Here is a 25,615-nt window from a genome sequence, read left to right as displayed (position 1 = left end):
CCACCATGATGCTTTCTTTTGATGTCTCCCAATAACTAAATATTAAACAAAGTTATCCTGGGGAAAACTCAACAATCTAGAGAAGTTCATATCAACCAAGCACAAGAGAACAAGCTCAGACATGGCACTACTGTGTCCTTCATGCAGGTGATCAGACACCAAGATGTACAAACAAAAAGTTCAGGATAACATGCATTTCATATACATTTGACCTCTTTAAAAAAAGAACAGAAAAAGGAAAAAAATCTGAAGCACAACTATCTCTTTAACCATATAAAAAGAAGCAATGTAAGAAGCCAATTTTTACAGTAAGCACAGTGCATTTTAGTCTTTTAGCTGCCTGGTCTTCTAGCAATATGTGTTAACACTTGTCAGTGACCAGTGAGATACCATTGCAACGTGACTGGGAAATGTGAAAGCAGTTGCTGAGTGAATGTGTATGGGAAAGTATAGAGTCAGAGATGTTCACTGTGCACTCTTCACTTCCAAAGGGGCTGGTTACTCCTATGTCTGGTGCCCTGAGATCCCTCTTTCCTTCAGACACTTCTGCACAGGTCCCAGACTCACTTCCAGTGGTGGCAGTGGCAAAGCTCCCGTTGGAAACCCAGCAGGAGCTCCCGGGTTACGCAGGCTGGATCTGACCCCGTGAGCTGTGAGCCCTCCTCACCTCTCTGGAGGAAGAGACCTGTATAACTCAGCAGGTTTCACCAACAGCTTGTTCTCAACACCATCCACACTTCCCAAAGAAACAGGCAGCCCAAGGCACTGCCACCAAACCTTCCTGTAAGATGTGCATTTTTGAAATCATTACTTAATGCCAAAAGTGAAAGTACCAGTTGGTACAGCTGGTTAGCAACAGAAAGCTCATTTTATATTGAGGGTTTGGAGGGCTCAATGTCATGACTAATGTATTATAGCTTTGAAAAAGCAGTTCCACAGGTACAGAAAAAAGTCCAGTAAAATCCACAGGGAGGCTGACAAAAGGGACTGTGCCATCTGCAGACGACCCACACTCCACTCTAGTGAGTGGGCAAGTCTCCTTGGATTTCACTGTCATCCTGCTCAGAAATGAACTGCTGAAAGTGCTCCAATAAAAATCAAGGTTGGGGTTAAAAACACAAAAAAACCCCCTGTTTCCTTGCTAGAACACTGATACCCAACTACATGATGATCCTCTTCCACACTACTGTAGAACAGTATTCTGCACTACATGCAAGGGTGGCATTTCTTTCTCTTCTTTCTCTTGGAAGTGGAACACAATTCATTCCCAAAAATGACACTGCCCACCTGTTACCAGTCCATGAGCCAGGAGATGAAGGTGTAGCAGCTCAGGAGGACAGGAGGCTTTGATGGAAGCAATACAGTATGAGGAACCCTGATCTCAGGTGCCAAGCACCTCTGAATGTCAATAACAACTAAGAGCTGGTGAATATTAGAGGAAAGCTTCTCAGTAATTCTAGTAAAAGCTCAATTCTTGTGGTATCCCTGCAGCAGACTACAGTCATAGCAAAAGAGATGCCATTGCAAAAAATTTTTGAGAAGTTGGAAAAATACAAAAGTATTTGTATACACTGAAATACAAACATCTAATGCCATTAATCTTTTTATTAGTGGCTTCTGTTCCACTGTGTAATTCTAACCCATGATCTTCAGCAGGCTCCACTGCCAGCAACCCCATCAGGACCTGCTCAGGGCAGCAGGTGAAATGCAGACAGGGGCAGTGAAGGGTGCAGCTCCTTCCTCAGCCCCTGGCCCTGTCTCTTGGGCAGACTGAAACCCAACAGGGAGATTTAACAGGACACTGCATGGGTGCAGCAACCCACCCGTGAAGAAATGGGAATACACAAGCTGGGAGCAATTCATGTCAGCATGTTTGGTGATTTGAACAGAACAAGGAGCCACTGCTCTCCTCACAATCTCAGAATAAGCACTAGGGGGACTAAAGTAATCTGCAGTGTTGTACATTTCATTTGCTATTTTTGAGACTTCCGCTTTTTCCTAGCTCTCTGCTCTTCACCTTTTTAGAGGCTCTATATATTCACAACTCGCAATACTGCAGCAATGAGCAGAACTAGAGTTTACAGAACTGGCCTCCCACCCTAACCAGGGAGAAAGTAACTTGGGCCAGCCTGCTGCAGTCACCCAGGGGTAATGATGACACAAGCCCATGTCTTGAGGTGTGGAAGCACCACACTGCCTGCACAGCAGTTCAGTGGTGGCCAGGAAAGTCAGCCTAAGAAAAAACATTATTAGCTCCACAAATAAACACACAATGTAGGCAACATTATGCCTGCAGGTGAGCCAAACTGTGAAAAAGGCTGTCCAGCCATTCAGCACAGAAAATTTGTTTCTTCTTGTTCCATTAAGCCTCACATTAGTCTGACTTAGCATTGGTTTACAGGAAGTTTAAGTTAAGAATGATGAGACATCCATCTTTTTTTTCTTATAAGTCATAATGCAGTACAAGGGGAAAAAAATTGCAACACAACTTTAAAGATCCTATAGAATAGCAAGAAAAGTTTCAAAATGTGCTTCATGTCTGTTACCAGGTGACATTTCTGCACTTCCCAAGACTGAGTCGCCATATTTCATAAAAGGAACCACATAAATCTTTTATCACAGAAAGAACAGCAAAAACTCTTGTCATTGTTCCGTTTCCTTAGTTTTCACATGTTGATCAAAATGCATTTTAATGGTTTTACTTTCAATGTAGCCCACTAGGTTTTTTAAGTCAGATTTTTGTTGATGTTTTTAGTCTGAGAATAACAAAATACCATTATCACAAAGCAGTAAAAATCCCCTGAATACTTAAAAGACTTAAGTTGAATTAGTTATTCTGCAGAGTAAGAACATGATTTACAAAGAGATTAACTAGGCATCGTTCTAAGGAGCAAGAATGAAAAATCAATATATAATGCCAAGCAATCTACTCTGGTTTCTAAATAAAAAAAAGGAACATGAAACAGAGACACCACCTTAGATTATTATATACAACCATTTAAACATTACTACAATGTAAACATAATTTAAAAAGAAAATCATTATCTAATGCATTTATCAACATTGTATTTAAAATATTAAACTTCCAGTTTCTTCCAGGTAACTTCTTTTATGATGAGAATGCTAATTTTATGAGGCTGTTAAACATTTGTATAGTTTTTCTCCTATGAATGAACACAGAAGGATCTACTGCAATCTGTAATTTTTTGTTAGCAGGTGTATTTTGCTGCTGGTGGTTTATCTCAAGAAAAGTAGCACAAGCCTTTAGAAATATCAGCAAGAATCTTTTATGGCAATTTCAATTCTAGATCTGAATAAAATATACATCAAAAACTTGTAGAAATTTGATTTGGAAGGAAAAATAAAGCTAATGCTAAGTAGATCTGTTGTGTATTAATTTTGAATGAACTAGGCTCTCTCAGTTTACAAACCATTTTACATGTCAAAGAAATTATTAGGATCAAGAGAAATGTAACTATTAACAGTGCACCCTAAGTGTTCCAAATCTGAGCTTCAGAGAACTTTGCAGACACAAATCTGAATGCCATGAAGTACAGAGCAGAAGAGAAGCCAAGCCAAACTAAAACACACATTTTCTTCAGAGGAATTTTCAGTTCTAGGCTGGCGCATTTTTAGGTTCCAGATTCCAACTCTGCATCACCATGTTGAACAATTTCTGGGTTTGCAGAGCAGATGAAGACTGCCACTCACAGGCTGCATGAGTGGGCAGTGATGTTTCTCAAGGGTACACAGTGAGCTGTGGCTGCAGAGCAGCCAGCTCTGCCTGCAGCTCCTCGCTGGGGAGACCTGCCTGTTGTCTGCCCCTTCTTCTGAGGCAACACTGCAGAGCTCAGTACTGCTGCTCAGGCAGTGGCACCATACACTGCTTCTGTCACACTCAAAACTACACAGCAGCCTTCATACATGGCCTCACACACCCCAGAAATCCCTCAAGTATGACCACTGCTAAGCCATCGAAACATTCTACAGCCAAAGCCCAAAAATTCAGGTTTTGGTTGGATATTCTTTAAATATATCAATCAAAACAGTTAAAATGTGGGAGCCTTGGACTAAGTAATCATCACCTCCATGGCAGCATTGACCTTAACAGCAATGTACTGAATTTAACCAGGATCACTCATCTTCCTCTTCTTAAAGTGCACTTCTGTAAAAACTGAAAATCTACATCAGACTCAAGTTTGATAATTGTTTCCAATACCAGCTTCATAATAGCACAGCACAAAGTTTATTCTCCCAGTGCTTACTGACTGGAGAACGAATTTGAAGATGTGGGGTTTTTCCTGGGGAAAAATTAATTTGAAATAAAATAAACCCAGTTTCCTGTATGAAACACATGAAAAAAAAGTGGAGTGTGCTATAAGAAAGTTGCCTACACACTGGGAGCACAATAAAATTTATACAGATTTATACGCTGTGCTCTAGTTAGAAATTTATCCTTGCTCAGATATCTAAAGGATAAATGTTATCCTCAGATTTCTATGTAAACCCACATAACCATTTAAGGCTTTGCCTCCTTCCTGGATTAACAATTGTACAGTTAACAGAAAGAGTTTCACCTCCTGTCCTTTACCCAGGGGGAATATTGACTCTCCTGTCTTTATCTCCAGTGTATGAGAAGTCGCTGAACAGTTTTCAGAGCAGTGCTGCTTAAAGGTACTGATGCGAGATGAAACTCAACTCCAGCAGACTGAACTGAGTATCCAAACACCGTAAAGAAGATGAACTTCCAGTCAGAAAGTCAAGTCAAATCTTATCAGACAGAGCACAACTCCTTTGATCCAGCTGAAGAAATGTTCCCCAACCACACTGACTGGCCATACTATTCAGAAGAGGTGAAGCAGTGGACATGCTCCTCGGCATCATGCTGGTTACTGAAGTGACCAAACACACAGAGCTCAACAGGGAAGAGTAGTTTGGAAGGAAACACCACCACACAAAAATGAAATCTGTTAGCTGTCAACAAGAACAGAACAAACCGAGGGGCTGGGATTGTTTCACATGGCAACAGCAACGAGCGTGAACTGGATACGCAGGAAAGGAAACGACACAATATAAATTTCCCTAGTCATTCTATGTACAGCCCCGTCTCTCTGTACACAGTCCTGGCTGATGAACACAAGAAAGCTGAAGGGGCATCAGAGTGGATAAGTTTCTCTTTCCTTGACATGCCTCCACTTGCCAAACACAGCAGCACTTCTGCTCATCACTGCTCATTAGTGCCCTCTGTTGCATCTGATGAACACTTGTCTGTTTTCTTTGATCTCCTCTGCAGCTGCTCTTGTTCCTTCCTTCGAAGCTTTTCCCTTTGCTTTTCCATTTTCTCTTGAGCTTTGCGAGCCTTCTCCAAGGATGCTTTCATTTCCTTTAGCTTTCTTTTAATGATTGCTCTGTCCTGGGAAGATGTCATACCAAGAGCCTGAGGTGGGAAAAACAAAATTTAGAAGAATTTCTTATGGTTTCATCTATCATATTTTGTTTTCATATTCTAGTAATAATTCTCCTTAGAAGACTGTAACAACAAAGTGAATCTGTCACAGGCTCAGATACATCACTGATATAAAAGTATTCCACTTCATGGTTTCCACTTCTAGAATATTAAAGAGATCTCATTGCTACCACTAATGTTGATTTTGTTGATCAAATAAAGCAAATAAACTATTTTATTGAAATCATCTAAGTCAACATAGAACAAGACTTCCAAATTCTTACTGCCATGCCTTAGTCAAAAGTTCACCAGCAGTATTCTAAGACACTTGTAGTTAGTGAAGTGCCACCAAAAAATACAGAAGAGAAATATCAAAATTGGACTTTCAGATCTACTGAGCTTCCTGCAACTCCATTCTGTATTTTCGACTGAAGTAGGCTCATATTTTTACTACAGGAAACAATGCATACTTTATACATCAAAACTGCATTTAGTTCTAACACACTACAACTGCTATCAGCTTATGCCTCCCATATCCCATTAATCTATTATTCCCTTGCTACTTCTGATATATGTCTATTCACTGTCTTCTCAGAATCACCCTTTCAGAAAATTGAGCTGGATGAGAAATATGTGCATGCAAATACCACTTTCACACACTGCTGTATGATTTGCACATGCAAATATGGGTACATTATATATACCAAGAATTTTCACAAAGCAAATGCCTTGCATTTCTGAAGCTTCTGAATCCAAGTGCATTGGGAATTTCTTGAAGTGTTGCTGTGGCTTTATACTTTCTGTTTATTATTCTAGCCTATCATGACTCCGTACACAAGGATTTGCTGCTTTCTGGGTGAATTCTTACTGCCTTTGAGATGATGTAAAGTGATGAAATGACAAAAAACACTATGGTTCATCTTGAAGTCCAGTCAGTTAATTACCTTGAGCTTACTGCCATCCAGCTGAAGGAGATGCTCCCCATTAATGTTCTGGGCACTGAATTCAGAAACATACTGTTCAAGGTTCAGGCTCATCAACCAGTGGGACACCTGCTGCACACTCCACTCGTGAACAGCGCGACTCTGACACTGACTGTGCTTCGGGGACTGCCCATCGTCAAGGATCTGCGACAAACATGTTCCACGTTATTGTTAAAGGGTAACACAGATGAGTAACAACATTTTTCTGCACAAACTGCCAGCATCAGAGCACAGGTATCTGGGCTATCTTTGCACTACAATAATAACAATTTCACACTGCTGAATTACATCTCTATCTAACCAGACACCTAAGAATGAATCACAGAATCAAAATAAACTATAGAATCACAGAAGAAAAAGGAACTGGCATTCCTTTAAACGCAAGCTGGGACTGAAATGGCCAGGTAGCACAATTCAAACCATGTATACTCCCATTCTCTCATGAGATTTTTTTCCTTCAAATTAGCAGATTTCTAGAGAATGCAATGAATTGCACATTCCACTTCCTGGGCTCATTCACAGATCTTTATTATTTGTTTAAGCTTTTAAAAAGTATCAGGGGAAAATAAAACCCTCAGAAAACCACTCTAGAGTTCAAAGTGATGATATCAAACAGCTAGCAAGACTGACACTGTCTATGGAAGAAGACTTACGAGACGACACAGAGGAGTGGTACGGAACACACAGGGATCGCACAGCCCTGGCCCTGCTCTCACCACGTTGTGCTGCTGTGGCTGAGAGCACAAACCCCACCAAAAAGGGCAAGTGTAGCATCAACTGCTGGAGCAGACCCACATCCCTGCTCCGCCACTTTATTCCACCCACGGGTGTGCCAGTGGGGCCTGAAACAAAAGCTATTCTGTCCTGGCTGTAGACAGCAAAGCAGCTGCTACAGGCTGCAGCAGCTGTCTGCTGTTAGAGCAGCTTTTACATTAGGTTAGACGATGCTGGGAGCTCTCTCAGCTTCTGGCTGTCCAATTGTCAGAGCTGGACACTATCATTTTCTTTTGCCATTGCCAGCATGAGCTCAGCACAGCTGATGCCTGGTCTGGTAGATTTCCTTTGACACAGACCTGCCTCCTGCTTCCAGCACACCACAAAAATTGCAGTTTGCTGTGGCCTTAAAAACTCTCAGGAACAATGAGAGGGCAACTCAAGACAAGGAAAGAGGAGCCAATGACATCTGTGTGTTCTGTGCCAACAAGGGTGTTTGCCACACAACACCACAAGACAAGAAATGACTCTGCAAAAGAGACAGTGCATTGGCACACGACGGTCACGCGATTCACCACAACAGCACGTTAGTATCTCACCTCATCATCAATCATATCCAGGCTCTGAGTGAGGGAGCAACAAAGAAACAGGAAAGAAAAGCATTATAGAAACAAAATACCAAACACATAACAGTATGTAAAAGTTCAGGCAACAGCAGCACCAAGGTTCGCAAACAGATATGGGTACTTAAAATCAACAAGAGTTCTTGAAAAATAATTATTTCCAGAAGCAAAGAGGTTGTGTTGAAAGCTCACCACACAGATGATTTGACAGCTAGATCTGACACTTCATCAATGAAACCCTTCTAGAGTTCCTGATCTTGACACCCTAGAACTGGTGGGAACCTCTCCGATGGCTCCAATTTCCAAGAGCAAAAGCTCCTTAATTAGAGCAGAACCGACTGCAAGAACTGGGTTCCCTCCCCACCTTTCCAATTTTTCTTTTTCTTTGAATGCTGATGGGGCTGCCTGGGAAGCCAGAGCAGAGGAGTGCTCACAGCAATGTGCTGTGGAAGGCTGAGGAGCAGCACCAGCCTCCTCCCTGCCCAGGGTGGCCAGGGAGGTTTCCAGGGCAGCTCTTGCTGAACATGCTGCCTTATCTGGAGGCAGCAATTTGGCACACGGCAGAGGATGGAGAAAACACATTCATTTTCATGGACCTGCTCAGGCTTGGTATTTTAGAAGTGATAAAGTAGAGAGCTGAACACGCAAAATGGAAGGATTTTCAAGCTTTTAATTCAATACCACTCAGAACAGGACATTGCCACAATCAAATACATCAGGGGAATTAAACATGGTAAGATAATGAAACACATCAAGATAGTACTAACACTAAATAAAGTGCAAGTGATGACTCCGCTATTTTCAGTAATTTACAACAGATGCAGACCTCTGTGCTGTCTCCTTTTGTTATAAATTTTTGCCATTAATTACCTGCAGTAAAAGCAACCTCAAAAGAATGGCTGGGTTTGCAGACTTGCAGTTTGGGAAATAGAGTTGCATGGAACAACCCAAGTAAACCATGCAGGCAATAATAAAAATCCTACCTATCATTAAAACAACAACAAAAAAAGGTATAAAAGGTATAGATACTTCAAGTTCTCCCTCTCTAGTAAAAACAATTTGGCTCAAATCTCACATGAAAAATGTGAAGTTCTTATGAAGTGTTTGTAAAAGAACAAATGTACAAGTTTCCTGACTCCACAGGATGTGCTGTCAGCTACTGTGAAATTGTACAGCCTTACCCACAACTAAGTTACAAAATTAGTATCTTAAGAAGAGTATTTTCAATTGATTATATTCAGCTCAAATATGTCAGCAATTTACAGGTTAGGAATGCCTTTTTACTTTATCATTGTATGAAAAAACTCTGGTTTGGAGTAACTGATTTCAAATCCACTGTGCAAAGCAAGCACAAAGAATGCAAAGTGGATCAAGACATATACATTATAATCAATACACACACATTCAGGTACAGTAACACACAATTACTGCATGTACAGGTCATTTTACCAGGGTAAAAACTGGGTAGGTGAAGGTGCCTTACATCTTAACTACATTTACCTAACTGTACTGTATGTTTGATACATCAAAACTGTCCCAGGACTAGTTTAGTGTATTTATATGTGCATCTTTATCTATGTCAATACGTACATACTTAATAAAAATGTATTGGCAGGTGTGAGGATATAGCATCTCTCAGGACACCAACTGCATTCCGCTTCCCCACGACAGTACCACAGGGCATTATTTTAAATTTTTATTATATGAACAAGAAAAAAGTCTTAATTTAGAAACTAAGATTAATTTCTGTCTCTAATCCTACTGGCTAAAACCTTTCTTTTATTATTTGAGTAATCAAGTGAGATTCCATAGGAAAAAGAAAACAACTTTCTCCCAAATGAAACAATTTGATCTGCATACCTCATCTGATGACAGTGCTAAGGAGTGCGAGAAGCCTGGTGTTTTAGGTTCTGCTCCTAAACCACTCAAATCAGCTGAACTTGTGCTGCTGGGACTGAAATCATCATTGAATGTGAAATTCTGCGGAGAAAAAGAGGAGTAAGAATGAACAAATTATTGTTTAGGTGCATCTAAAAGGGAAATTTGCTTTCTGTCTTCCATGTTGGCATAGCTCAGGAGTGATTTCAATCATTTACCAAACCAATCACAATACACATGAGGAAGCCCAATGTTTTATAGTGTTACTATTTACAGGTTGCACAGTATTTTTACCACTCTCTACTTCATGAGACACTTTTGCCAGCTTAATGCCTCATGAATAACAAAGGTGTCAAAAAGCAATCTCCAGACTCTTAAAATGCTGGCTCTCATCCTGGAGCTAAATTACTGCTTCTGCAGGTAAATCACTAGCATTTGCTGTCCTGCAAATACTTAGGAGAAGCGTAGCACAGGCAGTAGCACAAAGAATAGGACAGAAAATTAATGAACAGACAGAAATGAAAACTCCTATTGAAAGAGCAAGGGGAACATGCTGTGAATCCACTTCTGAGTCCCAAATAATCTCCTTGAAAAGTGGAAGGATCCTCCCTCTTTGCCTACGCCTTTAGAAAAAAACTGAAACTGAAAGTAAAAAGCATCTTTGGGTAGTGAATATAAAACAAACTTTGTTTTTTCTTAACAATGCAATGAGACACATCACATTTTACAGCAAATAATAGTAAAAGCAGGCACATATTTTTCAGGAATACAACAAAATTACCATTAGAATAAGACAAAAATTAACAAGTATTTCACACTAGAGGGAGAACAATGAAAAAACCAAAATACACGAAAGATTAAGGACACCATGATAATCCATTTAACTTGAATACACACTTGACAATATAGAGACTTCTACTGTCTACTCTAACATCTAGATGAGTATTAAATCCAATTCATCTTTGACCTTCACTTTAGAAACTGAAACAAGAGAAACAACACAAAAAATTATCCTTCTATCAGCCCCCCTCAAATACTTGACCTGTCTTTCCTGAAGGTAGGAAGACTTCCAAAAATGTCAAGTGCTGGTCCTCTTAGTTTTGCTGGAAATCTAACTAAATATTGGTATCATGCTTTGCTTTGAAAGCCTGAATAGCAGTACAGAAACTCTTAATTTAAGAGCCTGTGAACTTTACAGAGAACATAAGAATATTTTTGTGATCATTTTTCTCTCACCTACGTTTAGAATTCCTGTTCTGCTTTTCCCAGCTCTTTATAGAGGAGAAGAAAATCTGAGCAGCTTCCTTAGCTGCTTCCTTAGCCCACACAGCGTTCTTAGGCCAGGAGTTCAACAGCTCTACCTCCTGTTGTGTGAAAAACATATTTTTCTTTTTTAAGTACTCTGATTTTTCTTTCACCTCTATTTTCTGCAAGCTTTTGCTTTATAATGATGTTAATTTTCAAATTTAATTTTCTGCAGCAAAACCACAAAATAGCCAAGGCCTGGTAATAATTAGGATAGTCCCCACAAACTCAGCCTAATACTGTCTAAAAGGGTATGCTTTTTCCCCTATTTGAAAATTATTTTTAAACAATGTTTGATTAAATACATAAATAGGATTTATGGGTCTAATTTTTTTTTCCCCAAAAGAGAAGAGGTAAGCAAATAATTTCTGTTCAGAGATTTTACTGGTGGTCTTCTTTATCAATGTGATTTGGGCTGCTGTAAGCCTTGTGTTGCTCTCCCTGCCAGGTAACACAAGAACAGATATGACCTTGCATAGCCAAGAGCACAGCAGAAGTATTGCATCACCAGCTTCTGACATCAAAAAAGTATGAAATGCCTGTGGAAACTGCTATTATGAATATGTATTTGGTGATAGAAGACAGAGAAATGAGATTTCTGATTCATATTTCTATACGAAGTTGAGAATCGTATCTGCTTTTTACCAGACAAATATAAAAAATCAACTGCTGTAAGTCACAAGAAGTTATAGGCAAAGAAATATTTTCCAGAAGTGAAAACAAACATGAGAAAGCTAAGTATAATACTATAAATAAGGGTTATTTAAGGAATTGTCATGCTGAAACATTCATGCACATAGAAAGGAATCACAGAGATGTATTAAATTGCAATATTTCATATTTACAGTTCAAGCATCTTCATACAGAGAATTAAATCCAACATCCAGCATGCATGACAAACAGATTTCATTACTGAGGGGAAAAAGGCAGATGACAGCATACAGCATTTCTTCGCTTGCAAACACCTCATTTGAACATGGGTATTCCCACTGCCAGTCCTGAAGAATGAAGAAAAGATCTAAAACTGAATACACAAATCTAGCATTTGTTCAGTGGATCCAAATGCTAATTTCCACTGGCACCACTTGCTTTTGTTATGGTACAGCACACCACAGTTAGTTTACTGGAATAATGTACATTAAGACAGAGTAAAAAAGGTAGAACAGGGAATGTACAATGACAGAGATGTTCTGCTCGGATGGGCTGGAACCGTACAATGAACACCATGCACTGTTTATTGTAGTAGTCACATATTGGCCTGTTCTTTTTTCCAGAATCACAAAGCCAATTATGCCACTCAACACAGTGGGAATAAGGTAGTTTTTATTTTCTACCTTCGACCCTTTTTTAGCTGGGCTTAAATTTTCAGAGGAAGGTTCAGTTGAGCTGGTAGGCGACGGCAGGTTGCTGGAAGAGTTGGATCCCTTGCCGCTCTCTCCATACCATGTGAATGGTACACAGTGTGGGAGAGAGGAGGATCGCTCTGCTAAGGATTTAGTGTTTGCTGGTTTCTGCAGCATCTCTCTGACAGTCCTGTTTAAGAGAAAGGAGCAGGAATATGCATCAGATTATAAAAGAAGGGGAAACAAAATGCCACAGAGGCAGTTAATTGTAAAGAGTGACATTCACTGTAGCTGTGACTAAAGAACTGAGTGGCATGCAGCTGGTAGGGGCATGCCTGAAATATCTCCTTCAGCAAAAGAAAAAAAACATGTTCTTTTGATTCTTTTTCTAACTCAAGCTTTCTTAAGACAACATACACCCAGCAAATGGAGACAGATGCCAGCTGAAAATGCCTATACTCCCACTGTTCGGATGAGAACCAGCTCCTGTCAAGAAGCCACACGTTGTGTTTGTGCATTTCTGAGCCCCAGTGGTACCTCAGCATGATTAAATCATTAGACTCAGCACTGACCCAAGTGGGGCCTGGTTCCCAGAGAAAATCTGGCTTGGATTTTGAGCACAGGCAGAATGAGTCAGATGCATCTGTATCCATCTATGGAGAAGTTCCTTTGTTACAACAGCTAAATACACATGAAGTACTTATTATCTTGCTTTTAAATTAATTCAATAATAAGAATATTGATGGAGAAGAATGGAAGAAACATCTGTGGGACTTTATCAGATTCACTCTTTGCAATAACAAAGATTGCAGTAATCAAGTCAAAGGTAATGTCTAAATCATGCCTATAACATTATGCCTAAATTTTATTTCCTTGTATATAAGGAATATATATATATAATATATCATTAGTATAGTATGTAAATTAAAAATAATTATGCAAAGTGTCTGCCTCCAAGAATTTATGCATGTGTCACAGTACCATATTATTTACATCAATATATATTCATAGCATTAAAATCCCACTGCTCTTAGCAGCCATGTGGAAATGGGGTGTAGGTACATCTACCTCAACATCTACCTTCTGCACAGCTTCTAAATCATTATTAACATAATCACTGGACCACATATTTTGTGAAAGCTCTTTTCTGTATGGATGAAAGTGAGGCTGTCAAAGGACCCCCACCTATGGAAGCAGAAGGACAATCCATTTAGCATTTAGCAACTAAATGAACAGGGCTGCATCTGACCCAGTCCTTTACTTCCCTCTCATCATCATTTCTTGCTTGAACATATAAACACAAATGTTGTGGCCCAAATCACCTAACTTCATGCAGGAAAGTTGTTCATCCTCCTCACTCAAATGGGGAATTTTTTCCATATCTGTAGCATTAGTTGCAGTTTCAGGAAATAATTTGGGATTTTATTTACACATCCTGAGTGCTACTTTCTGGAAATGGCAAAATAACGCAGGCTACACTCATCTAACAACATAATTAATTCTACATCAATCAGTTGTTGTAATGGACATAATTGTAACAGGATGCTGTCTCTTCATCATCTTCCTTCTTTCAAAGAGCTTATACAGCTTTGGACCTGTAGAGAGAATATCCTCACATTTCTTGTGAGGCAAATTCTTTCAGTCAGTAACAAAAGAAGTGGCAATGCCTGTTTAAGAAGTTACGCTGAAACAGTTACACCTCAGTTACCAGAGGTCAAGTAAGAATGAGAAACACTCACAAATTTAAACTTTGAAAGCAGTATTAGACTCTGCTTTTAGCAAATGTAGTTGGGATATGAACTGTATTAAAGAAATATTAAAAAAGAACACAAAGAACTGATTTGTCACATGGACTAACAAGCAATTGATCTCTACAATGAGATCTGATCTCTCTAAGGAAGACACCTGTGAGATCTCACAAACATCTGCAACATCCTGTGTTGGCAGAAGGGTCATTCAAGGTCTTACAAACAAGTACACATTCATTTCCCCCACCCTGTGGCTTGGTATCTAAATGCTGTATAATGTCTAACACCCTGCTAACGGAAATAGCTGCCTCACAGCCACATAAAGTGCAGAGATTTGGCTTTAAGAAAGCTCTCCCTGTCACTAGGGATGGCCAGCAGTGAGTATCACTGACTCTGTGTCAGCTGCGAGCAGACGCACTGGGACAGGTTTTCTGACACCAGCAGAGAGGTGATGGCTGCTGCCTGATATCACTGAAGATCCTGCCAGATATTTGCAGAATACAAATGTACAAATGTATGCTGAGACAGAACACTGCACTTCAGCACAGTGTGCCTGAGGGAGTAAGGAAGGTTTCTTTTGCTTTTCTGATTTTATGGAGCTGCACAATGTACTTGTCACTGGCTCTCCACACACCAGACTGTCAGTAGAACTGCACAAATGGCTACATACTGATTTTCCATCACAATGTTTTTTTACTAGCATTCAAACTCTGCTTTCTCCCAACAGCTCTTTTATCATGTAGATTTTTTGCATTGTTTTATGTGCAGAGTTTTTGAGTTGCTATGTTCTTTCTAGACTTTTGGAACATACTAAGTTTGCTTAGCCCTCCTGACTTTATTTTGCCTTTCATCCTGGAACCAGGTAACATGCTGTGATCTTGTCAGACTCATAGGTATGTAAGGAGAGGTCTTCAGTAAAAATCTACACTAGCTTTTGCAGAGACTGCCTCCTGTCATTGTGAACATTCATTCATTTATTCAGAATTCTGATGCTGGTGATGTTGTGTCATCAGATCTCTCAATTCCCTGCCTGAAAGTTGTTGATGTGACATGTAGTCAGCATTTTTCCTATTTTTCAACTTAAGATGCTTATCTTCATAAAAAAACCAAAACCCTTCTGAAAGCATTCCTAGTGTGGGTGCTGCAAAGCTGCAGTGAACAGGTGTTGCTCAAACTCACTTAAAAAAAAAAACAAAATGTGGAAAACAAAATGTGTCAAGGTTTCTGGTTCATGGACATTATTAACTGACTGGGTGCATCTTGTAGGGCTGCTCTGAAAATCAATTTCTGCAAATCCTATTAGTGAATGCAACAGCAGCAGTTGGATTTGATGATTCTTGCAAGTCACTGCTAGCTTGAGAAATTTTATGATTTTATGACATTATAAACCTCCAAGTATCTTTAGATTATATGTCAGCCTTTTGTGAGCCAAGAAATCTAGGTTTGTAAGCTCAGGTTATCTCAAAGCTTAACACTTATTCATGCAGTCACTGGGACTGTTAACATTCCATCTGCTAGGATGATTATGTTTTTCCAATGTTTCTGGCACACAATTTCTTGCATCCCCAGTCTCACCCATACCTAGTGCCACAGGCCACCCTCATTGCTTCCTTCTCCTTCCGCTTCTTGCCCTTGCTTGAACTCCTCCTCAAGGGAGCCCTATAAAAATATTAGAAAACATCAGGAAACATCTTAGAAATTTTAATTTCAATCCTTTTAATGAAGAAGAAAATGTATTTTAAATTTAAAAAATGCTTACCCAAGATCTGCAAGTTTTCTCTTTAGTTTTTCTGTATGCCCTATAGTAGGGCCAGTTGTTCTTGCTGCCTGAGCACTTGTGGCACCATCTAGGATACATTTGTACATGGAAGAATTTACATTATTAATTTTAATTAATAATGGTAATTTCCATCCAGAATACTTTGTGTATCTTTTCATAATTAGATACCTATGCATTTACATGTGTGTGAGTACACAATTTAATTAGGGGAATTCTCATTTTTAGGAAGATGGTGTGAACAGGAATAAAAATAAATAATTTCAGAATTCAAAAATATACAAAAAATTTAATTGAAGAAAACCAAAAGTTAACATTGATTTGGTTTTAATGACTATGTAATAAATTGAATAAGAGAAATTAGTAATAGGCTAACATTCCAGCGAATCCATTTTTAAACTCAGCAGTAGTTTGCTTATGTTTGCTTTTTACAGAATTCATTTGGTATGTATGCTTTACTTCCAAAATTACCCCTAAAATTCTTTTTCAACTTTGGAACCCAGGGTACCTTTTATGATGGGCATGCTATGAAATAGTTAATCAGCTTAGTCAGAACATCTTTGTTAAACTGAACATGTAACCTAAAATCTAACCATTCTGAATTTAAAAACAAACAACAACCCTCCCCAAAACCTAAATGTAGCTTAGTTAATAAATCTGCCTTTAGGCATTTATCAATTTTTGACCTCTTCTGCCAATGCTATTAAATCCTAAAGAGGAAACAGGCTGCAGTATCTATAAAGCCAAAACAATGAACCTGAGTCTGGCAAACATCCTGTGAAATCTATACAGAAACTAAAAGAATACACACTACTGTGTGTTTAAAAATTCAGACACTGTGACTCTTAAACATATTAAAAGAGTGTTCCCAAATACCCTGGAGGAAGCAAATGAAGGTCAGTCATTCATGTCACTTGTGGTTTGGTGGTTTTTTAGTGTGACCTCAGACATACACAACTTCTAACTGGATGCACTGCTGGGTTTGTGGATTTCTCCTAGGTTGCTGACTTAAATTAAACCCTCAAAATTAACCCCAAGCACCACAGCAGTATCACAAGACAGTCAGCTATGTGTATAGAACTTTGTGTGTTGCTTTGTAGATAATATCTGCCCAAGTTTTTATTTGAGCAAACAATTTAATGTGCAATTAATTGGTTAAATCCTCTGAAAAGTAGGAAAATAAGCCTTTTGCAATACCCACACTAAAAGCCATACTATTTCCACCAAAGCAAGTCCTTATGTTAAAAAACATAAATTTCTAGAACAGCTAACAAGCAACCTTATTCCAAAAAAGAAAACAAAAGAAAGGAATATGAAGAATGACAAAAGCAAGATGAAGTCTCTGAAGAAGAAATCCATTCCCCAAGGAGGCAGAGGAGAACTTTAGGCAATGCACACTCTGCATCAACCCTACACTGTGCACACTTCTTTCCTGTTTCCTCTAACCACTTCTTCTTCACCTTTAATGCACACTTCTCATTTAGCCACTGCCAAAATTGTCACAAGAATTAAAACTTGCAACATTTATTTTCACACTAGTTATAACAGGCAAGTGGGACAAATGGCTTTCAGGGCAAGGGGTAGTGGGGTTTTTTGAGGATTTTCTTACTGAAAGTTGAGAAATTATAAAGTACAGTTTTGTACTGGGCAAATAATTAAAGCATTTGGTAGATGGACGTTTTGCTGTTGTAGTAGAAAAAAAAAGCCTGGAGAGCTTAGCTGGAATACACAGCAGCTACTTGGAATGGTAAATTTCTGTTCAAGCTTTTATATCCCTATGATCCCCCTCCCACACAGCTAGGGCCAGCCAGGGCCCCTTAAATAATGATGACTTGTTGAGGAAAATATTTGTGCTGGCTATGGGACATAGTGGAGCACGGATAGGTCCCAAAACCAGCTCCAGTGGCAGCGTGGATCTGAACCTACAGGGTCCTGCATGCAGGAATTACTCAGTGCTTGCACATGGCAGAGCACCAGAGGCACGGGTGCCCTGCCTGGGCAGGACAGGACTTTGGCCACCCTGCTTGGGTGCATCTTCCCTGGCTCCTTGAAGTTCTTCAGAGAAGTTAAGGGAAAGCTGGTTTCTCTGAACAAATCACACAGAAGCTGTTTAACCCACCACCTCCAGCTGAGAGCTGCAGTGATGAGTGGCTGATGGATGTGGAAGGCCCCAGACCTCAGTCCCCTGCCCACGGGCACACAGCACCTGCAGCAGCCCCACGTCAGTGAGCACTGCCCACTGCTGTCCCCTGGCAGCTGAATCAAAGGATGCTGCTGCTGCTGCACAAACCAGGCAAAACTGAAGAAAGTCATCACATGTACATGAAAAAGCTGTGGTTCTAAGCTCATCATTGTGCAATGAAACTAATCTCATGCCACTTCAGCCCTTCCCACAACACTGCTGGATCTTGTAAGAAAAAGAAGAAAACACAAATGTGAACTAGCCAATGCTCACTTCTGCTATTGAGAGACCAACTTATGGCTGTGTGTGTCCACAGAGGTGCTCTCTTTCCATCACTAAAAAACCCCTCCTGAACACATAAAACAAAACAATGCCTTTTTTTATTTTCTGAGCTCTACGAGTTTAACAGCCAAATTAACAATCATTTAAAATAGCATTGCTGCAACACTTGCTGCCAAATAACTTGTTTCTTTTTTTAGTAGGACTTACTAAATATGATTTTTTCTACTTGAAATTATATTGCTCTGGTTAATTCTAATGTATTACTCAGCAGAACCTAGACACACCCAAAAGCATTGGTTGTTTACCTAACAGTCACAATGAGGAAAGCATGACAGCAGTATTTAGACAGAGATTGTTTTTCAAACCTAAAATGGAAAGTGTGATACAGTGGGTGGAATGCAATGCCCTATTCCTTGCACTACAAGGTTAGTTTCCACCAATTTTTTATCAAAGTATTTTTCATATATCAGTTTGAAGTGCAGGATTTAGGACTTCCCTGACAAACCAATCACACATTCAAGATGAGTTTCCAAAGTCACAATCTTATGTTCACACCCTTATTTTTACTTGCAAAACTCAAATACTGAATTTAACTTGGAATCCTTAACAATTTAACCTAGTTACAACTAGTAATTTCAGAACTCATGTAAAAATTCTTGCAATATATTAACCTCTCCTAAATTCAGTAAAGTTTAATAATGCTATCTTTTATGAACCAGTACAAAGATGAAGAAGAAACAAGGTTTAAATCAGTAGCAAGTCAGACACACAAGCATAAATCTTCAATAAATTGCTATTTTCAGTTAATTCAAGCACACCAAAGTCTGTTATAAACCTTTCTAGATCTAGTCCTGCAGACCTCACCTATGACCAGTTTTTTATTTATGTATTTTAACTTATGTGTCAGTTTCAGAATGGAAGGTGCATTGTTAAGAATGCTGAAGTGGTGTCAAATGTTAATTCTGAATTTGAAATGCACCTGAAAAGCTCAGTGTTCAGTGACATACCATATTGTTAATTCTTATAATAAACTGGCATCTGAGACATACACCTGAGCTACATATGATTGCACTGTGTTTTATCCACCTAGCCTTTCAAGAGTCTGAATCAAATTAGTAACAATGAGGCCAATCTCTCCAAGAGATTACTTAATTTTTTTTCTGTAAATGAAAAATCTCCACTAACCTCTCATTAAACCTAGACTTTGCTTCCTCTCAGCAATTAAAAGCTACAATCTGCTGTTTTTGCTTTACACTCCTTTCCGCACCCTCCAAAAAAATCATCTAGCAGTGCCAAAATCACATTATTTGAATAAGTACACTGTGTTAAGCATGTTTCTAATATGGAGGTGACCCAAAGTCAAATAATCTTTTTTTTTTTTTTAAACACAATACAACATGTTCTTAAGGGCAATTTCCCCCTTTTTTTTTTTCAGTGAGTTCCAAGAAAGCCTGAAAAAAGAAAGTAAGCAGTTCCCTATCCCATTTTAAACTTCGTCCTTCTCTTATACCATCACACAAGATCATTTTGAAGTTTTTGGCTTCCAGGTAGGCAAAAGAAATTACAAGATGATGACCTTCTAGTTGCTAAGGTACTACTGCACAACAAAAGGCAATAAAGTAGATAGCTGTTAAGTGAGCAAAATGATGCATCAATTTATTGTAAAAGAAACAGTAATACCTTTATCTTGTAAAATATTCCTGCCAGCTGGGTGATGCAAAGGAGATGCTTCAGAGCTGTGCCCAGATTTTGAAGGAGAGGAAAGTGGAGTGTCTCCCCGAGCATATGGGGGAAGGACACCTCCTTTGTGGTGCTGCTCTTCTTCTTGGTTTTCAGTTAGGTTGTCAAGTGAGATTGCTGCACTGCTAGCCACAGGGGAGAGGGAGGAAGCACCAGAATCTGATGCTGGTGAGGATGCTCTCATGCATAAGGGCAGTGGTGATTTTGAAATGTGCATGGGACTACTGTAACTGTGTGATGGCTGTTGGTATAAGAGATTATAAAGCAGGTTATACCACTTAGTAAGCAAACAGAGCAAGATTTACTTTGAACATGCAATTCTTTTATTCATTATTTAGCTTTCTATTTGTACGAAATGCTGTAGCAGTTCAAGGCACTACCCTTTGATGTTGTTTATTGGTACAAAACAGTGTTGTTTATTGGTATCTGCTTTCAGAGGAAGTCAGAATAGGACAAAACAATGAGAAAATATTGTATCAATTGTGGTAACAAATTAACAAATAGAGAAATGCACAATTCAAGCTCCTTTCACCTCCTGCATAAATGAAAAGACCCACTCTGCGTTATAAAGCACATGTAAATCAAAAAGACCAGGATTCCAGTTAAAACACAACAGAACCAAAAAACCAGGTGTGCTGACTCAAAAGGAGACTGGACTTGCACATCACTCAAGCACATTCACAGCAGACCGGCCACAGAGGAATAAATACTGCCTGTGCTACAATGAAAGGATAAAGACAGAGGATGAACTGACCTATAGGGGCAACCTAGCAGTCCCCAGGAAGCTGGAAAGAGAGGGCAGAGCCCTTCTCACCTTTCGCTCCAGGCTGTCCTCGCCATCAGTGGAACTGATGCTGTCGTAGAGCCGCGTTCTGGACGGCCTCTGCCGCTTGTTCTTCACCGAGAGCTGAGCCCGAGTCTTCAGTGCCTTGGAGTCCAGCCTCTCTGTTTCTGGAACTGCTTCATTGAAATCTGTATGGAAACGTGATTTCAAACTGTTTAACAGATTTCCTTACTTTTTCCTAAGAAAAGGAATTGTACAAACAATTGCAAGCACATGCACTTTGCATAGAATCATAGAATAATTTAGGTTAGAAAATATACATTTTACTTGTACCTGTACCTTCATAACTCCTATAGTACCCCCAGAAAAAGTTAGTTGCATAAACAAGTTTATCTGTACATATTCAGCAAGGGCATACAAAGAACCAACTGCGGATATTTAAGAATTCCATGAAGTATTCCCACTGTTACAGAGATGACCACACAAACCCAGCGGTACCACCCCTGAAAATAAATCCACTCAGACTCCCTCAGAGGGAGTTACATGTGCTTAGCCTGCAGAGAGTTCTCCTCCACCAGGGCATAAACATCATTGTGTGATACATGACAACTGAAGAAGTATTTAATATAAAAGAACAGAACAATGAAACCATGTTACTTTCCTGGCTTCAAAGACACCTGATTCCTGAATTTCTTATTAGCAAATTATACTGAATACTTCATATATGACTTGCCTCTACAGCTAAAACTAACATAGCTGTACTTGTCTTAGCTATCAACCATCTACTCAAATGAAATCTGAGTATTGCAGCAAATTTAGCATTTTACAAATCTGTGGTGACTAAGACTAAAAATATTTTAAAAGTTATTTTTGTATTTAATACTAAAAAAAGAATAGATTCTTATGGTTTTAACAATGTTTCTTCAACCCCCACACTAAAACCCAAACCATAATCCATTCGATACATTTACTTGCCTAAATATTGCATTCAGAATACACGAATTAATTAAAATCTGATCTTACAGATATTTTTGCTTTTCTTCTATGTGTTAGAGTTAAATTTTACTTCACGTGATAGTCCAGAATAATTAGCATTGTCTGACTTGCAATGATGCTTATGCCCTAAATACTCCACAGGAAAACTACACATGGTTATTAGAGCTTGAACTGCTTGTATTTGGTTAAACTGCTTGTATTTGCTCTTTCAGGTGTATAGACTTCTATACATCCCTTCGTTTCACTGCTGAAATTATGCAAACTGTAAACACAGGACTGCAAATGGAATTTACAGAAGTGCTTGTATGGGCCTTCTTAAAAGCAGAAGACCATCTGGGCCTGGAGCTTCCTGCTTCCTGCACCCCATCTTGCCCTGCTTTGTTGCAGTGGAACTGGGCTGCTGTCAGATGGTCTCTGCCCCAGCCACACGTGCTGCCACCCCCAGCCCCAGCTCCCTCTTCTGCAGAGAGTGGCTGGCCCTCACAGCTCCCAGCACAAACCCACAGCCTCACATGATGCTGTAGTAATCTCCCAACCCACTGGGGTGTCTGGAACATCTCTCGCATAAAAGTCATAACAGTTCTTATTTCACTCTCAGAGTCAATGTAATGAGACTTTCCTAGACATTCAACCACTTGACTCCAAGGTTCTTCCATCTGAACTATTTCAGTACCACTGTGAAGCAGGGAAGAGCTTGCCTGTACTCCCACTGTTTTTCCATTAGACAGGCGACAGAATTGAAAATCTCCTGCGAACTGACACATCCCTGAGTATCCAAAGACACCCAGAAAGCAGAAACACAAAGTGGCTGGAATGGGAAGTTGCACAGAGATGTCAAAGTCTGAGACTGTCAAAGTCAGCCTCAGCACTGAACTGTTTAGCTTTCAAACCACTCACTCCTGCCAGTAAACAGCTTGATTGTCTACTGCAGACACAGCTCATCATCACTAAACCAGGAGGCTACAATGCACTGCTGGGCTCTCAGAATAAACCATGGATTTGTAAAGGAAAAGCAATCCATAGTCTAGTATGCCCTGGCAAAGCAAAGGAAGAATTATGTGGGCCGTGGTAGTTTTTATTTTCTCTTTGTAACTTGCACTGATGTTACTGGCAGCCCCTGAGGCTCAGTGTGAGGTTATGTTACAGCCTGAGGAGTCTTGGCAGGATGCTGAACACGGCCAGAGCACTGTGCAGCATCAGGAACAGTTACACTCAAATGTTTGCAACCATCAGGCTGCACCCACTGCTCCTTCCCAAGACCCCAACCATGCAAGAATGTCATAAACACCTCAGATCACACTGAAACAAAAACATACTTGATAAAATTTTAATGAAGATATTGTATTTTTACATAACCTAAATTTTTGATGGAAAACAGACCTGCAAATCTCTGGACAAAATTCTGGGATGTGGCAGTCCACATGCAGTCCCACCCCAGGAACCTAATGCAGAGGCTTGATCAAGAAGCATGTGTTATACTTGACAAACATGAGCCAGAAAAGAGACTGGAGCACCTGTTTGAGTGTCACAAAGGCAGTGTGCACAACCCACAGCACCACAGCACCACAGGGACTCTACTCACCTCCAGCTGTCCATCATGGACAACTCCCCTGCCCCTCATAGCTCCTCTGCAAACACCCAGGGGATGATGGCAAGTTCTTTTCTTAAAAGGTTTAAACAAGAGTGATACAGAGACATAGGCTCTTTGCAGAGCAAGTATCACTACATTAGAGTCTGATACAGACCTCAGGAACTGACACAGAATTTACTGGAAAAGGTATATGGACGTCAAAGAGTGCTGCAGCATTTTAAAAGATATACTTATTTATAAAAATGAAGGTTTTTCCCCCCCTTATTAAAACCATAAATGCAGCTTGAACTCTAACTATGCAGCTTCTGCTTTCAAAAAATCATTGCCAATTACCAATTTTTCCTAGCAAATAATTTGTGTTTGTATTCTTGTGGTTAAACTTGGGCGTTTAAATTCAGAGATCATCTAGTCTAACACTCAAAAAAAAAATTAACACTGGTAACATTTCTGCAGGAGATGATTTTTGGAATGAAAAAAAGGCAGCTCTTTGAAAATTTTCATGCAAATGCATTGATTAAAAGCCGTAATTTTGAAGCACTGACATGCAGATTTTTTATACTGTACTAAGAACTTCCAACTTTTTAGAATGAATTTTAAAATTGTTTTTGTTTTTTTTACATGTAGAAATTCCCAGATTTTAGTTCTTGAGCCACAGATGTGTGTTGACATTGCTACAACAGTACGTGTAAGCATAATTTTTCTGAGTCAAGTGAAGAAAACATGATTTCTTCTCCTGAAACAAACTACTGAAAGGATTTGTGTTAACAGCACTGAAAAGTATTAAATGTTTTATAACACTTACTGAGTCTTTACGGCAGAAATACAGACTTTCTTGTCATCCTTCAGAGATTTCATTAAAATTAACACTTGACAGAAAAAACAGGTCTGTGAAGATTTGTGGAAACCAACTGCACAAGGTCTGCATATCACCTAATACCATTTCAGCAGGACTAGCTCTTTTTTATACACATATCTTGTTAAAAATATAATTCATATTGATTTGTTTGTAAGGCAATATTGTCGGTGTCCACACTTGAAATGACAGCTAAAATATCAATATTAATAAAACACCTCTCTGGTGGCTAGAAATTTATTTATTCCATAATGTATTGCTTTTTTTTTTCAACAGAGAAATAAATAATGTTACAGTTTCTAGGAATCCTGGGCTTCATCAAAAGCAGGGCGCCAGCTCAAAGGAGGTGATTCTGCCCCTCTGCTCTCATGAGACCCCAGCTGGAGTGCTGCATCCAGCTCTGGGGCTCCCAGCCTAAGAAGGACATGGAACTGCTGGATCAAGTCCAGAGGAAGACCATGATGTTGATAAGGGGACTGGAGCACCTCCCCATGAAGACAGGCTAAGAAAGTTGGGGATGCTCAGCCTGGAAAAGAGAAGGTTGTGCAGAGACCTCACAGCAACCTTCCATCACCTGAGGGGCCCCACAGGGAAGCCAGAGAGGGACTCTGTGAGGAACTTCAGTGACAGGACAAGGAGCAATGGTTCACACTGAGAGAAGGGACACTTAGGCTGGATATGTGGCAGGAATTCTTTACTGAGAGGGTGGTGAGACACTGGAACAGGTTGCCCAGAGAAGCTGTGGCTGCCCCATCCATGGAAGTGTTCAAGGTTGGAGGCAGCTTTGAGCAACCTGGTCTAGTGAAAGGAGTCCCTGCCCATGGCAGGGGGGCTGGAACTACATTATCTTTAAGGAACTTCCAACCCAAACCATTCTATGATTCTATGGTTCATAGGAGTTATGATTTGGTTCAAACAAACCTTGACTTAAGCCATCCAAACAGGTCACTTGCTTAGTATCTAGATTTTCCACTGGATCTCCTCTAGAAACTTCTCCAAATGATGTCTGCCTTTCAAAAATGTTGTTGTTATTGTTAACCTGGCTTCCATTTTGCTTCATTAGCCTGAAAACTTCTGCTTCCAAGTCTTGTATCTGAAAGAAATACAATACAGTATTACCAAAAATATTCAACCCAATACACCCTCCCCATTAGAGATGTTGTTTTTCCAGAATAACACACAGAATTGTCTCATTCTTCAAATATAAAGAGGAAATGCTACTCACACGAGCTTGCAAGCCTTGAACCTCTACAAGGTGTGCTTTCTCCAAATCTTCTATTTTCTTGCGTTCAGCTTCCTGGCGTTTGATGAAGTCAAGTTCTCTTAGGGGAAAAAAAAAAAGATGTATTTGCTGTCATCAAAGCAATCAG

At 39.6% G+C, this 25,615-nt stretch overlaps 1 protein-coding gene across 6 annotated transcripts in view; it reads right to left on the bottom strand.

Moving 5' to 3' along the window:
- Positions 1 to 3,757: 3,757 nt before the first annotated feature.
- PPP1R9A (protein phosphatase 1 regulatory subunit 9A) overlaps positions 3,758 to 25,615 on the bottom strand; it is a 128,079-nt gene continuing 106,221 nt past the window's right edge. For 3 of the 6 annotated variants that reach the window (XM_058026236.1, XM_058026226.1, XM_058026255.1), the window contains 11 exons: positions 25,471 to 25,567; positions 25,167 to 25,338; positions 20,836 to 20,993; positions 19,962 to 20,262; positions 15,800 to 15,887; positions 15,622 to 15,699; positions 12,284 to 12,482; positions 9,627 to 9,746; positions 7,743 to 7,766; positions 6,391 to 6,573; positions 3,758 to 5,437 (listed from right to left, as the gene is read on the bottom strand). In XM_058026236.1, coding sequence (XP_057882219.1) covers positions 5,225 to 5,437; positions 6,391 to 6,573; positions 7,743 to 7,766; positions 9,627 to 9,746; positions 12,284 to 12,482; positions 15,622 to 15,699; positions 15,800 to 15,887; positions 19,962 to 20,262; positions 20,836 to 20,993; positions 25,167 to 25,338; positions 25,471 to 25,567 — 1,633 coding nt within the window. In that variant the 3' untranslated portion in view covers positions 3,758 to 5,224. The remainder of the gene's footprint in view (positions 5,438 to 6,390; positions 6,574 to 7,742; positions 7,767 to 9,626; positions 9,747 to 12,283; positions 12,483 to 15,621; positions 15,700 to 15,799; positions 15,888 to 19,961; positions 20,263 to 20,835; positions 20,994 to 25,166; positions 25,339 to 25,470; positions 25,568 to 25,615) is intronic. The other 3 variants (XM_058026245.1, XM_058026265.1, XM_058026274.1) reach the window with 3 other exon arrangements.

This window comes from Melospiza georgiana, chromosome 1, assembly GCF_028018845.1.
Source record: "Melospiza georgiana isolate bMelGeo1 chromosome 1, bMelGeo1.pri, whole genome shotgun sequence".
In the NCBI taxonomy this organism is placed as follows: Eukaryota; Metazoa; Chordata; class Aves; order Passeriformes; family Passerellidae; genus Melospiza; species Melospiza georgiana.
Note: the sequence above shows the minus strand (reverse complement) of the source record. Positions and strands in the feature narration are given on the sequence as shown.